General features: G+C 43.5%; 1 protein-coding gene across 1 annotated transcript in view; it reads left to right on the forward strand.

Annotated features, from left to right (window-relative positions):
• MEI1 (meiotic double-stranded break formation protein 1) overlaps positions 1-15,428 on the forward strand; it is a 79,666-nt gene that overhangs the window by 29,584 nt on the left and 34,654 nt on the right. Inside the window, exons 16-19 of the mRNA XM_047866110.1 lie at positions 3,556-3,616; positions 4,567-4,664; positions 7,737-7,905; positions 13,553-13,700. Of these exons, the coding sequence (XP_047722066.1) occupies positions 3,556-3,616; positions 4,567-4,664; positions 7,737-7,905; positions 13,553-13,700 (476 nt within the window). The remainder of the gene's footprint in view (positions 1-3,555; positions 3,617-4,566; positions 4,665-7,736; positions 7,906-13,552; positions 13,701-15,428) is intronic.

The raw sequence follows: 15,428 nt of genomic DNA on the forward strand, positions 1-15,428 counted from the left end.
ACCCCCAGTTACTGTGACACCTGGAAAACGTCCCCACGTACTTCCACATGCCTTCTGGGGGAGTGGTGGCACTCTGTGAAAGCTGCTGTCTGTGCGCTGAAGTGCCTTCCGGAAACTGAACCCCAGTGGGCTGTTGACTCCCTTGGCCTTCTCCAGGCCTTCTTGAATCTATTTATTTTCTTCTCTGACTAGCCATTTTGCCTCCTCAAGTGTAAACCTTCCTTTCTCACTTGTCCTGTTGTCACACTATAAATACTTCACCATGTAGAATAAGCCTAGGAGTCAGAGTCAGAGTCTCCTTTATTTTCCTTAGAAAGTAGGAGTGATGGTGAAAATGGGAAGGGAAAATAGCCAAAAACAGAAAAGGGAGGAGAGAGAAATATAGTAATAATGATAACTAATACTTATGACACTCTTATTATTGTCAGATACTGTTTTAAGTGCCTTACATGTATTAATTCATTTAGTTCTCATAAAAACCCAAGGGAGTATGTACTATGATTATCTTCATTCTATGGAGAAGCATACTGAAGCTCAGAGAGGTTGAATAACTTGCCCAGGGTCACACTGGAAGTGGTGTGCCCAGGATTCAAATTCAGAGAATGTGGCTCTGGAGCCTGATTTTTTCTGCATCTCGATGGTATGCTTGCGTCTTATCATTGCCATTTAATGTCTTCTTTTATTCCTATCACATAGTAGGCAGTGGAAAATCTACCACAAAGGAGTAGCCAGGACTCAGTCATGCAGGGCTTTGTTGGCCATGTGAGGAATCTGGACTTTATCCTAGGAGTTTTGAGTCTAAAAGAAGGCGAGTTATAGGCTCAGCTTTCTGATTTAGAAAGATCCTTTTTGGATCAGTGTGGACCATGAGTGAGAGGGAGGCAAGACTACAGACAATAGTTTAACCTCTTGCATTAACTCAGGTTGTGATAGGAACTAAACGAAGTGTTGGGAGTGGGTGCAGCAGTTGGATGTGGGGCAGGAGAGAGAGGGAACAGCTCAGGGTAATGCCTTGGGTTTTGGCTGCCATCTAGGTGGATGGTGGTGATTTTTATCAAGAGAAGGCTCACCATAGGAGGATCTGATTTGGAAAGGCAGTAGAGGATGTGATCGGTTTGGGTCAGGATGAGCGTGAGATGCCTGTGAGACGTCCCAGCAGAGAGGTTAGGTAGGTGATTGACCGTGACTGAAGTCAGGAGAAAGATCTGGTCTTTAGATACAGATATGCAAGTCTTCAGTATCTAGCCTTTCATTAACTCAACAAATACTGATTGGGCACTTACTTCATGAAAGGCGCCGTCCTGGGGCTGAGGATGCAGCAGTGAACAAAATAGAACCCTGTCCTTGTGGGGCCAACTGTCTAGTGGGAAGCAGCTGAAATCCTTCAAGGGAGTGTGTAAAATGAGATGATTAGAGGGAACCAGGACAGAATCAAGGGCAACATTTTAATGGCCACGAGAAGGAGGAAACACTAAAGGACACTGGTAAGGGACAGTTGGAGAAGTAGGGAGAAAACCAGAAGCGTATGACATTAGAAAAGCCAAGCAAGAGAGTTTTGTAGATTTGGGAGTGGTTGATGTGTCAAATGCATCCCAGAGGTCAAGGAAGATGAGGACTGAAATATGTTCATTGGATTTGGCATCATGGAGGCTGTTGGTGACCTTGGCCAGAGCAGTTTCTGAGACATAGTTGGGGTGGATGCCAGACTGTAGTAAACTGAAGAGTGAATGCAAGGTGAGGCAGTAGAGACAGGATAGACATCTCTTTGGGTAAGTTTGGTATGAGAGGAGGTGAGAAATGGGGGTATAATTGGAAGGGAACATGAAATTAGAGTTTTTTTTTACCCTCCAACACTAGAAACACTTATTCTGATTAGTAGCTGATAGAAAGGAGCAATAGAGACCTCCTGCTCCTCAGTAGAGCAAGGTCCTTGGAAAGAAGAAGGGGGCTGGATCCAGAGCTGGGGTGATGAGGGGCATGCCTTTTGCAATTGCCTCACAATTTGATTTGGGATATTGAGGGAGTTTCTGATTAATAGTCTAGGTCATCCTGGGGAGGTCCCTTGTCACAGCTCAGAGAGATCTTTGTTCTGTCCAGGCAAAGAACAGAAGACAGGAAACCCTTAGGAAGCTGAAGCTATTTCTCATAGAAAGTGGAAGTGGGAGCTTCTAGGAGAGAGTGAGAGGCTGTGTGGAAGAGGGGGAAAAAGCAGGACCTTTGTCATTAGCTCTTGTGGGTTGAGATTCTTACCCCCTCCTTACTTATTGACATTGGACAAATTAATTTTTTGTTTCTAGTGTCTTTAGCTAGACATGGTGATAATAGAATTACATGAGATTATTATATACACACACACACACACACACACACACACACACACACACACACACACATATATATATGTCTCCTGAATGATTCTACCTCTTAGTTATTATGATAACTGACCTATACTTCTTTTCTTCCTTCCATCCACTCTTTCTGTCTGCCATACTTCAAGAGCCAAGAAGATCCAGTCTTGGGATGTTGGATGGGTGCAACTTCAGAAGTGTAGATCTCTGGGGAGCAGTGGCAGAGAGGAAGGGGTGTGGAGAATGGTTGTGTACAGGGAGATCTATGCAGATAGAACAGGATTGGGGCCCAACCTGCAAGAGAAAAGAAGGAAGCAGGCAGTGCCAGCCAAGAGGGGGCAGAGGCCCTGAATAGGGGGTGGAGAAACTCTGGGTCCCTGAGATACTGGGCCAAGAGCCCCTTCCAGCAGGAACCCTGTGTGTCCCCTCCCTGGAGGGAGTCATGAGTTGAAGTGTGTCCCAGAAAGTTGCTGTGAAACTCTGAGGGATGAATTTCCTGCCATATGCTTTAGCCCCAGGATAGAACACAGATTGTCCCCAAGTCTGAAGCTGGTGCAGTGGGACCTCTTGATGTTCTTGTCTAGACTCCTGCTTTTATAGGGGCGCAGGATGGGCAGGACAGAAGTCAGATTTGACAGGGAAGCTTGGCGCAGGATGTGGGGAGACTGGGAGGAGGCAGGTAGTGCAGGGGCCTGGGCCAGGGTCATCAACTAACACAGAACCTGTTACCTGACCTCAGGCGTGAGAACCAGTCCTTCCCCACAGGCATTCAGAGATGGGGATAAAGCAGTGACTACCCTTTGTTCTTCCTGAGTCTGAAACTGGGTTATTTTCTACAACGTTGGAAGAAGGGATAGAACAAGCAGATATGTCTTTCCTAGGTCATTGTCAAACGTCCCAGATTATAATGGAAGATGAACATTTATTCAACACCTACTCCACAGTGCAGTGCTAGGAATTTGTTAGATAGTCTATGTACACTTATCTTACTCAGCTTCACAACAACCTGTGAGGTATAGATATTGAAACCGAGTCACAGAGAAGTTAAATACGTGTTCCAGGATGACCCTAGTAGTATTGTCGGAGCAAATTTTGAACCTAAGTCTACATGACTCCAAAATTAGTACTCTTTGGTACCACTCAACTTTGAGAATTTCTGTAACGAGTCTGGTTTAAATTGCTTTCTGCTTTCTTCCTACTTCTCAAGCTTCCTCATCTTTCATACGATTAACCCTGGAACTGAAGGCCAGGTTCTGCAGCAGCCTAAGGTATGTATGGTTTCAGGCGCCAGTGTCCTTGTCTGGACAAGTGGAAATTTCTGACTGGTGTGGTTTAGTCATAGGACCATGGGGAGGATTGACACCATGTCGGAATTGCTCAGCACCTGGTGGTGTGAGCTGGACATGCTCCTGTAGCTTTTATTTCATCTGGTTCTGGTAAGACACTCATTCCATGTGATACTTGGACAGGCACCTGTTACATCAAAACTGGAAGGGCTCTTGGAGATCATTTGTCTAACTCCTCAGTTTACAAATGGGGAGACAGAAGCCCTCAGAGGGTAATGAAAGCAGTGCCCACAAAGACAGAGCCACGTGCTGGTTGCTGCCAGCCCACCATTTCCAGAGGAAATGTAGAGAGGTTCAAAGTCAAGAGGTGGCTACTTCAGTCTCTGTCTTGTTAAGTTTCTAGAGTAATCTTCTGTTCCTTCCCATTTATGATTTGCCAGCTGTCTCTGCATTTACTTGACAGATTCCATTTGTTATTGCCTACAGCCTGCAAGATGACCACAATATAGTATCTAGCTCTCCTTGCATATCTCTGAGTGGAACGCGCAGCCTTCAGGAAGGAATACCTTGACTACCCATCTTGGGTTCAACAGCTTCCTTTTTTTTTTTCCAGGACTCTCAAGGCCTTTCCTGAACTAGGAGCACTTTTTTTGTTTTATGTTTCGTTAAATTGGGGTTCGGTAGCCCTCCCTGATTTATTTTTTCAGTAAAATTTTAGCGAATGCCTATGTGCCTAAGTTACAGCTGTAGCAGCGGGTTCCATATTTATTATTCACAGCCACCTCCAGAACTCTTCCTCCCGGGCCGTGGTTAGAGTTTCACTGGGCTCTGGCACAAGGCAGTGGTGTCCCAGTATATGGCAGGGATAATGCTGTCCCAGCCAAAGTAGCAATGTCTTCTCTCTTGTTCTCTTTTCCTTTCCACCCTCTAAGTCACTCAGATCTAAATCAGGTATGTTCCAGTTTCCTCTATGACATGAGCCTCAACCTCCTGTCAGCTCCAGAGAAGACAGAGCCACCTTCCCAAGAAGGTAAGATGCTGCAGCTTGACCACTTATCAGGCTCATGGTGGTCTCTTACGGTCTGGATGCCTTTGTTGATAGGCTGGGTAGTGAGTCAGAATCATAATTATCTCTTTGCTAGAAGCTGCCCAGAGGAACCATGAAATCATGGAATGATGAGACTATAGGCTGACACCTAGGGAGATAAGATAACCGAATCAGGAAACAATAGAATCCAAGATTCCTGGACCCTTAGACTGTAAGGGTTGAGAAGGACCCCAAAGCTTATCAAGCCCAGGTCCTCACCCTGGCCTTCTCCTCTTAACATCCCTCACACCAGACCTTTCCCTCCCTGCTTGTTACATTCCGAGACTTCTGCTCAAAATACCTTGAATGGTCTGTTCCATTTTTGTTTGTTTGTTTGTTTGTTTGTTTGTTTCTTCGTTCAAGAAATATTTCTTGAACATCTACTGTGTGTCAGACTCTATTTCAGGTTATGGTGACACAGCTCCAATGTCCCGTCCTCATGGAGTGAGAGAGAGAGACAATAAACACATATATGCAATGTCATAAATGAGTAGGTGCTATGAAAAAATAAAACTGGGCAGAGGGATAGAGGGTGATGAAGGGAGAAGATAGGTGGTCAGGGAAGGCTTCTGTGAGGAGGTGGCATGTTAGCAGAGGTCTGAATGCAATGAAGGAGGCACGTGCAGAATCGAGGCGGGGGAACAGCAGATGGGGGCTGAGAGCTGAAGTCACCCCCCCACCCCCACCCCGGTTGAATATACATAGAGCTTCCCTACATGCCAGGGGAGGCCTGAGTGCTGCTGTGGATACAATGATAATTATGATATGTTCTCTGCCCTAAGGAGTTCCTCTGTCCTAAACCTCTTTTGGTATAACATAAAACAATTTAATCATTGTTCTATTCATTTATTCAACAAATACGACACCTTCTTTGTGGGTAAGACTTGGTACTGGCCATGTTTCTTCTTTTTACATTTACAAAGATGTGTCATCTCCCCCCACTTCCTAAACCTCTCTTCCTCCTTTGTTTTTTCTCCAACGCTGTGCTGAGAGAGACAGAAGCCCAGGCGAGTATTTTCATTCCTTCTCACATGGCTTGGCTCCTAATTCTATGCCAGCCTCTCCTCTCTGCCTGGTACCCTGCTCTATGCCTGCCCAGGTGTGGTCTGGCCTGCAGAGAGACTAGCACAACTACTTCTGCCATGATGGTAGCCTAGGACCACGCTGGCAGCCGCTGTACAGCAGCCTCTTGTGCTCACCAGCTCTGGCCCCACTGCTGCTGACAGCTCCCTCTCTTTTGGGGAAAGGAGGAGCCCCACGTATCTGCCTCCCTAGACCCTGAGGCCTTGTCAAGTCTCAGAGTGTTGGGAAGAGCATGTACATGCAGAGTCCTTCTTTCTTCCATGTATCAGGAGAAAGGGCATGTGGATGCATGGGATATTAGTTTCGTTTTTATGATAACGATCATAGCTTAGTGGAAGAGTCACAAAATTTAGAATTAGGAGACCTGCCCTGGCTCTGCTGCCAGACTGCTGTGGGGCATTCTCCATTCTCACCTTCCACTTGGTCCTAAGTCCACTGCACCGGCAGGACAGACTTAACTTGACTTCCAGCATGGCACCCTGCTTTCATTCTTTCATCTTCCAAAGAATCTCCACCCACTGCTGGAAGGATCTATCTGAAAACCCAAGTCTTATCATCCTAACACCCTTGCCTTCAGCCATAGTCCCCAAACATCAGTCTGTGGGGCACTGTCAGACAGGGATGAAGTTTCCTCTGATCTGTGGTGAAATGTGGAAAATAAGGATAATATAGGGAATTTTCTATAAAGTTTCTATAAAGTCTAAAAGACATCTAAAGCACTGATGTCTTTTCCTCTCATACTCTTTTGGTATTAAAATACTCTTTCTTTTTTTTTTTTTTTAAATGTTTATTTTATTATTTTTAAAAAAAAATTTTTTTTTTCCAACGTTTATTTATTTTTGGGACAGAGAGAGACAGAGCATGAACGGGGGAGGGGCAGAGAGAGAGGGAGACACAGAATCGGAAACAGGCTCCAGGCTCTGAGCCATCAGCCCAGAGCCTGACGCGGGGCTCGAACTCATGGACCGCGAGATCGTGACCTGGCTGAAGTCAGACACTTAACCGACTGCGCCACCCAGGCGCCCCAATGTTTATTTTTTTTTAAGAGCGAGAGAGACAGAGCGTGAGCAGGGGAGGGACAGAGAGAGAGAGGGAGACACAGAATCTGAAACAGGCTCCAGGCTCCGAGCTGTCAGCACAGAGCCCGACGTGGGGTTCGAACTCACGGAACATGAGATCGTGACCTGAGCCCAAGTCGGACGCTTAACCGACTGAACCACCCAGGTGCCCCTAAAATACTCTTTCTTTTCTGAAACAGATTTCATAAGAATCTGTCCTCAGGATAAAATTCAGATTCTTTACTCAGCATTCAAGGTTTTTCACACTCTAGCTACTAATTATGTCACACAGTTCTGCAACTCCTGACACTCCACATCTATTCACTGCTGAGTCAGTCAGACTAAACTCATTGCTGCACCTAAAACATGTCCTCTTGTGCCTCTGGGCCTCTGAACACCTTTCTTCCGTGCCCAGGATTCTCTGTTCTCACTTTTCTGCCTGTTTTCTGCTCACCTTCCACAGTTCCCTCCTTTTCAAGCCTGCCCTCCCCACCCCAGGTGGTATGAGTTATACACTCCTCCATACTTGAACATGGTACTTGATCATGTCTCCTATAATTGTCCGTCTCCTTGTCTGTCTTTTCCCAGCTACCAGCTCCTGGAAACACAGCGTGTGTGTCACACCTTGGCCTAGAGTAGCCACTCTGAAATTTGTCAATGAATGAAGGAATGTATCCATTCTTTACACATGTTACCTTTAGTTTCTCAGGGCAGGCTGAAAGCTACAGAAAGGAAGAGGAAACTGATTTCCTTTCATCCTGCATGTACCCTGCTACTCTGTGCCCTGTACCCTCTTCATGTAGTAGGTACTCGTGCTCACTACCTGCTCTCCTGTGTTCTCTGTGTGGTGTTCTCCCGCATGTTCCCTGCCCAGAACTCTCTGCAGTGTCTGCGTTCCTGCAGCATGGGCTGCCCGAGATACGCAGCAGGAGCCCTGAAAGCCTTGCCTTCCTGTCAGATCGCCAGTATGTGGAGGGAATTGCTCGCCAGAGACAGTACTGCATCCTGCTCCTCTTCTACCTGGCCTACATCCATGAGGACAGGTCAGTGTTCGATGCTGGGGGCTGGCAGTGTGTCCTGGGACCCACATCTGCAGCCCAATTCAGTTCAATAAATATTCACAGAGGCATCCACTCCAAGCCTGGCCCTGGGTATTGGGGACACAGATAAGTGAGAAACGGGTTATATTCCTGAGGGGCTCATACACTGGAGAGGGGTTAAGGCAGGAGGGTAGTCACAGTGCTGAGAGCAGAGGCCTAAAATGCGAATGAGAACTTTTTAGTATCCTTAAAAGTATTGTTTGCGCACAGAAAAAAATTTTAGAGGTTTACTTTGGTTTTAAGAATTACTTATGCAATTTATTAAAAATTTAAAATCAAAGGAGACTAGTGTAAAAAATAATTAAGTGTAAAAAATAATTTTATTGAGGTTAAATTTACATAATGTAAAATTAACCATTAAAATAATTTTTTAACATTTGTTTATTTTTGAGAGACAGAGCGTGAGTGGGGGAGGGGCAGAGAGAGGGAAGACACAGAATCCAAAGCAGGCTCCAGGCTCTGAGCTGTCAGCACAGAGCCTGATGTGGGGCCCGAACCCATAAACCGTGAGATCATGACCTGAGCCGAAGTCAGACACTCAACTGATTGAGCCAGCCCAGCACCCCTAAAACTAACCATTTTAAAGTGAACAGTTTGATGGCATTTAGTATATTCACAGTATTGTGCAACCACCACCTCTCTCTAGTTCCAAAAGCATTTCCATCACTCCAAAGTAAAATCTCATACCCATTAAGCATTCATTCCCCGTTCCTTCTGCTCAGCTCCTGGCACCAACAATCTGTGTTCTGTCTCTATGGATTTATCTGTTCTGAACATTTCCTATAGATGGATCATTCAATAGATGACCTTTTGTGCCTGGCTTCTTCCACTTAGCATAATGTTTTGGAGATTCATCCAGTTAGCATAATATTTATAGCATGTGTCAGTACTTCATTATTTTTCATGTGGCTTATGCAGATGTTCTAGCATCATGTATTAAAAACACTGTTTTAGGGATTTTTAAAAATCACAAGGGGATGGGGCGCCTGGGTGGCTCAGTCGGTTGAGCGACTGACTTTGGCTCAGGTCATGATCTCACGGTTTGTGAGTTTGAGCCCCGCATCAGGCTCTGTGCTGACAGCTCAGAGCCTGGAGCCTGCTTCGGATTCTGTGTCTCCCTCTCTTTCAGCCCCTCCCCCACTCATGCTCTGTCTCTGTCTCAGAAATAAATAAACATAAAAAAAATTTTTAAAAAACGCACTGTTTTTTCCTGTAATGAATTGTCTTGACACCCTCACTGAAAATCACTTGGCCCCTTGTGATTTTTTTTTTTTAAACTTTGTTTTAATTTTTTTTTTCAACGTTTATTTATTTTTGGGACAGAGAGAGACAGAGCATGAACGGGGGAGGGGCAGAGAGAGGGAGACACAGAATCGGAAACAGGCTCCAGGCTCTGAGCCATCAGCCCAGAGCCTGACGCGGGGCTCGAACTCCCGGACCGCAAGATCGTGACCTGGCTGAAGTCGGACGCTTAACCGACTGCGCCACCCAGGCGCCCCATCCCCTTGTGATTTTTAAAAATTGAGATATAATTGACATGTAGTATATTAATTTCAAAATTTTTTTAAACGTTTATTTATTTTTGAGACAGAGAGAGACAGAGCATGAACCGGGGAGGGTCAGAGAGAGGGAAACACAGAATCTGAAACAGGCTCCATGCTCTGAGCTGTCAGCACAGAGCCCGACGCGGGACTCGAACTCACGGACCACGAGATCATGACCTGAGCCGAAGTCGGCCGCTTAACCAACTGAGCCACCCAGGCACCCCTATAATATATTAATTTCAAATATACAATGTAATGATTGGATATTTATATATATTGCAAAATGATCATCACATTAAGTTTAGTTAATATCCATCACCACATGTAGTTGTAATTTTTTTTCTTATGTTGAGAACTTTTAAGATTTGTTCTCTTAGCAACTTTTATTTATTCATTTTTAATGTTTATTTATTTTTGACAGAGAGAGAGAGTGAGTGAGCGAGCATGAATGGGGGAGGGGCAGAGAGAGAGGGAGACGCAGAATCCGAAGCAGGCTCCAGGCTCTGAGCTGTCAGCACAGAGCCTGACATGGGGCTCGAACTCACAGACCGCAAGATCATGACCTGAGCTGAAGCTGGATGCTCAACCAACTGAGCCACCCAGGCACCCCTTAGCAACTTTTAAATGTTCAGTGTACTATTAACAACTGTAGTCACCATTCTGTACATTATATCCCCAAGGTCTATTTATTTTGTAACAGGAAGTTTGTACCCTTTGCCCCCCTTTTCCCATTTTGCCCACTCTCAACCCCTCATTTCTGGCAACCACCAATCTGTTCTATGAGTTTGGTTTTTTGTTTTTGTTTTTTTTTAAGATTCCACATGTAAGTAAAATCATACAGTATTTTTCTTTCTCTATTTGACTTATTTCACTTAGCCTAGTACCTTCAGGGTCAATCCATTTTGTTTGCAAGATTCCTTTCTTTTTTTATGGCTGAACAGTATTCCATTGTGTGTATATACATACCACATTTTCTTTTTTGTATGTTTATTTATTTATTTTGAGAGAGAGAGCAAGTGCAGAGGAGGGGCAGAGAGAAGGAGAAAGAGAGAGAGAGAGAGAGAGAATCCCAAGCTGTCAGCACAGAGCCTGATGTAGGGCTTGAACCCACAAACCATGAGATCATAACTTGAGCCAAAATCAAGAGTTGGACACTTAACCAACTGAGCCACCCAGGCGCCCCACTTAGGTTTTATCCATGTGTTGACTATAGTAAATAATGCTGCAGTGAACATGGGAGCGGTACAGATATCTTTTGAGTTTGCATAAATACCCAGAAGTGGAATTGCTGGATCTATTTTTAATTTTTTGAGGAAATTCCATTCTCTTTTCCATAGTGGCTGTGGCAATTTCCATTCCTACCAATAGTGCACAAATGTTCCCTTTTCTCAACATCCTTGCCAGCACTTGTTTTTTCTTGTCTTTTTGATAATAGCCATTTAACAGGCGTGAGAATGTACCTCATTGTGGTTTTGATTTACATTTCCTTGCTAATCAGTGATGTTGAGCATTTTTTCATGTACCTGTTGGCCATCTGTATGTGTTCTTTGGAAAATGTCTCTTCAGATCCTATGCCCATTTTTAACTGGATTTTTTTTGCTATTGAATTGTGTGAGTTCTTTATTTTGCATATTCATTTTTTTTATCAGATATATATATGATTTGCAAAGATTTTTTCCCATTCAGTGGGCTGCCTTTTCATTTTGTTGATGGCTTCCTTTGCTGTACAGAAGCTTTTTAGTTTGAAATAGTCCCATTTGTTTAATTTTACTTTTGGTATAAGATCTAAAAATGTCCTCACCAAGACCGATGTCAAGTAAATTACTGCCTGTGTTTTCTTCTAGAAGTTTTATGGTTTCAGCTGTTAACATTCATGTCTTTAATCCATGTTGAGTCAATTTTTGTGTGTGGTATAAAATAGTGGTCCGCTTTTATTTTTTTGCATGTCACTGTTCAGTTTTCCCAACACCATTTACTGAAACAAACATATGCTGATTTTTTTTCAGTATACAGAATGGGATATTATATAAGGTCTTCCACTTGCCTTTTAACCTAACAATATATCTTGGACCTCTTTTCATGTTAGTACATGTATTAGTAGATTTACCTCATACTTTTGGTAGCTGTATAGTATTTATATTATGGCTATTATCCATTTTATTTTTATTTTTAATTAAAAATTTTTTCAGTTCATTTTTTGAGGGGGGAGGGCAGGGGCAGAGAGAGAGGGAGAGAGAGAATCCCAAGCAGGCTCCACGCTGTCAGCACAGAGCCTGATATAGGGCTTGAACTCAGGAAACTGAGAGATCATGACCTGAGCTGAAACCAAAAGTTGGATGCTTAACTGACTGAGCCACCCGGGTGCCCCTTTTATTTTTTAAATAAAAATACTATTTTGGAATAATTATAGATTTATAGGAAAGTTGCAAAGAATACAGAGAGTTTTTCACTAATTTTCTCCTAATGTTAACATAACTATGATAAATTTATCAAACCAAGACACCAACCTTGGTACATTGGTAATTTTTCCATTTTTTTTTAATTGTAGTAAAATACACAAACATAAAATTTGCATCTTAACCATTTTTAGTGTCCTGTTCATGGGTATTAAGTACATTAATGTTGTTGTACTACCATCACCACCATTCATCTCCAGAACTATTAGCATCTTGCAGAAGCAAAATTCTATACCTATTGAACAATAACTCTCCATTTCCCTTTCCCCAGCCCCTGGAAACCACTATTCTACTTTCTGTCCCAATGATTTAGACTACTCTAAGTACTTCGTATAAGTGGAATCATGTAGTATGTCTTTTTTGTGACAGGCTTATTTCACTTAACACAATGTCCTTAAGACTCATCCATGCCATAGCATGTCAAAATTTCTTTCCTTTTTTATGCTGAATAATGCTTCATTGTATGTATATACCACATTTTGCTTATGGATTTGTCCGTCAGTGGATACTTGGATTGCTTCCACCTTTTGGCTATTGTGAATAATGCTGCTGTGAACATGGGTGTACGAATATCTCTTTGAGACCCTGTTTTCAATTCTTTTGCTTATATATCTAGATTGTTGGATCATCTGGTAGTTCTGTTTTTAATTTTTTGAGGAAATGCCATTCTCTTTTTCATAGTGGCTATACTATTTTACATTCCCATCAACAGTGCACAAGGGTTCTGATTTTACCTCACAGTTTTGATTTGTGTTTCCCTAATGATTAGTGATGTTGAGCATCCTTCCATCTACTTAATGACCATTTATATATCTTCTTTGGAGAAATGTCTGTTCAAGAAGTCCTTCGCCCATTTTTTATAGCTTTTTCTTTTTAACATTTATTCATTTATTTAGAGAGAGAGAGCATGTGCTCCCATGCAAGGGAGAGCAGGAGGGGAAGAGAGAGAGAAAATCCCAAACAGGCTCTGCTTGGGATTCACAAAGCCTCTGTGTCAGCAGAGAGCCCAACGTGGGACTTGATCTTATGAACCATGAGATCATGACCTAAGCTGAAATCAAGAGTCAGATGCTTAACTGACTGAGCCACCCAGGCTCCCCTATGCCTTTTATATTTTACAAAAAAAAAAGTCAGTCCCCTTCTCATCTCCATCTCCCTTGCATGTACAAACATAGATGTCTCCTTCCCCAGAAAGTAGCCCATTGAACACACAAATGTTCAATGATAAAGAACAGTGGACTGGTTGCCAAAACAGGGACTCCTAAACCCCAGTAGCAGCATCCTTCTCTTTAACAGTACTAGTCCTGGCAGATGCTGCCTAACAGTACTGGCAGATGCTTTGCCTCCTAGGTGTGAGTGAGAAGTCTTTGGCCCCTAGACAGCCTTGTACAAAGCATAGAACCATGTGCTGTACGTATATGACAATGCTTTGTAAGTATATACAGCATGCTCTTTGTGCAAGGTGTCCTGAGGCTGTGGACATGCTAGAGCAGAAGGACAGAAGGCAGAGGGAGAATATGGCAAGACAGGACGTGTCAAGGCAGGACAGCCATTTATTTATTTTTCATTCAGACTCTCCTTGGTCGACAGGTTTGTCTCAGAGGCAGAATTATTTGTGGCCGTGCAAAGCTTCCTCCTGTCTCTGCAGGACCAGGATGAGCGCCCTCCGCTGACGGTCATCAGAGCCTCCATCTATCTGCTTGCAATCTGCCAGGACAAAGACGATGCATTAGATGAGGTATGGACCAAAATGCCTGGGACTCTTCCTCCTCCTGCTGCACCTCTTTACATCATGGCTCCTTGAGACCATGATGATATATATAGAGAGAAAGTAGGTGGAAGAGAGAGAGAGAAAGAGGGAGGGAGGGAGGGAGGGAGTCTTGGTGGAATGGAACAGGGTAGGGGGTTGACACATTCAGAGCCTATATAATTTAGCTAATTCTCTCAACAGTCCTGAGAGGCAAAGATTATTATTTCCATTTTTTACAGGTAAGAACATCAAGACTTGGGTTAAAGTAACTTTCTCTGAGTCACACAATTAATTGATGGGGATGCCAGGACTCCAGTTTAGACTCCCAAGGCTCTTTTATTAGTACCACCTCTGGTTTGAGCAGGACAAGAGAGAGATGTGAGGTATATCCTTCTGTTAACAGTTTATTAAACAAAGTGGTTTTCTGGGACCCAATCATTGTTAATCAGGCTGACCTTGGATCACTTTGATGGTGGTTGTGTGTATGCAAGTTTTTTCTTTTCAGATTCTTTTTTTTTTAAATTTTTTTAATTTTTGAAAGAGAAAGAGACAGAGGGTGAGCAGGGGAGGGGCAGAGAGAGAGGAAGACACAGAATCTGAAGCAGTCTTCAGGCTCTGAGCCATCAGCACAGAGCCCGACACGGGGCTTGAGCCCATGAACCACGAGATCATGACCTGAGCCAAGGTTGGTTGCTTAACTGACTAAGCCACCCGGGTGCCCCCTGTTTCCAGATTCTTTATAAATTCTTGTGGATCAAGGACTATGTCTAATCGATCGCTAAATCTCTCCCCTCTTTCATTAAAGATTGCTTTTACTGGGGCGCCTGGGTGGCGCAGTCGGTTAAGCGTCCGACTTCAGCCAGGTCATGATCTCGCGGTCCGTGAGTTCGAGCCCCGCGTCAGGCTCTGGGCTGATGGCTCGGAGCCTGGAGCCTGTTTCCGTTTCTGTGTCTCCCTCTCTCTCTGCCCCTCGTCCGTTCATGCTCTGTCTCTCTCTGTCCCAAAAATAAATAAACGTTGAAAAAAAAAAATTTAAAAAAAAAAAAAAAAAAAAAAAAAAAGATTGCTTTTACTTGTTAGATATGGACACTTTAGCCTCAACCTAAGGATACCCTTTCTTCACTGACAAGTAATTTTGCCTCTTTTTTGAAGTTTTTTTTTTTTTTTTAATTTAACTAGTCTCTATATCCAACATGGGGCTCGAACTCATGACCCCAAGATCAAGAGCCACGTGTTCCCCTGACCGAGCCAGCCAGGTGCTCCATAATTTTGCTTCTTTTTGATTACCTTTGGGATGAACATGATATAAGAAGACCTGGTTTAATTTGGATAGAAGCAGAAAGTTGTAGTGGAAGTGCATGAGTTTTCAAGTAAGCAGATCTAGAGATACAATATCCCATTGTCTCTTTTATTGTGATATATGAAGCCATTGGTGATCATTGCCTACAATTAATTCATTAGGGATTGTGAAATAACAATATCCTAATTCTGTCATTCAACCTTTATTTATTTATTTATTTAAAATGTTTATTTATTTTGAGAGAGAGGGAGAGAGTGCGAGTGGGGGAGGGGCAAAAAAGAGATGGAGACAGAATCCCAGGCAGGCTCTGCACTGTGAGCACAGAGTCCAATGAGGGGCTCAATCCCATGAACCATGAGATCGTGACCTGAGTCAAAATCAGGAATTGGATGCTTAACTGAGCCACCCAGGCTTCC

This window comes from Prionailurus viverrinus, chromosome B4, assembly GCF_022837055.1.
Source record: "Prionailurus viverrinus isolate Anna chromosome B4, UM_Priviv_1.0, whole genome shotgun sequence".
NCBI classification, from domain to species: Eukaryota; Metazoa; Chordata; class Mammalia; order Carnivora; family Felidae; genus Prionailurus; species Prionailurus viverrinus.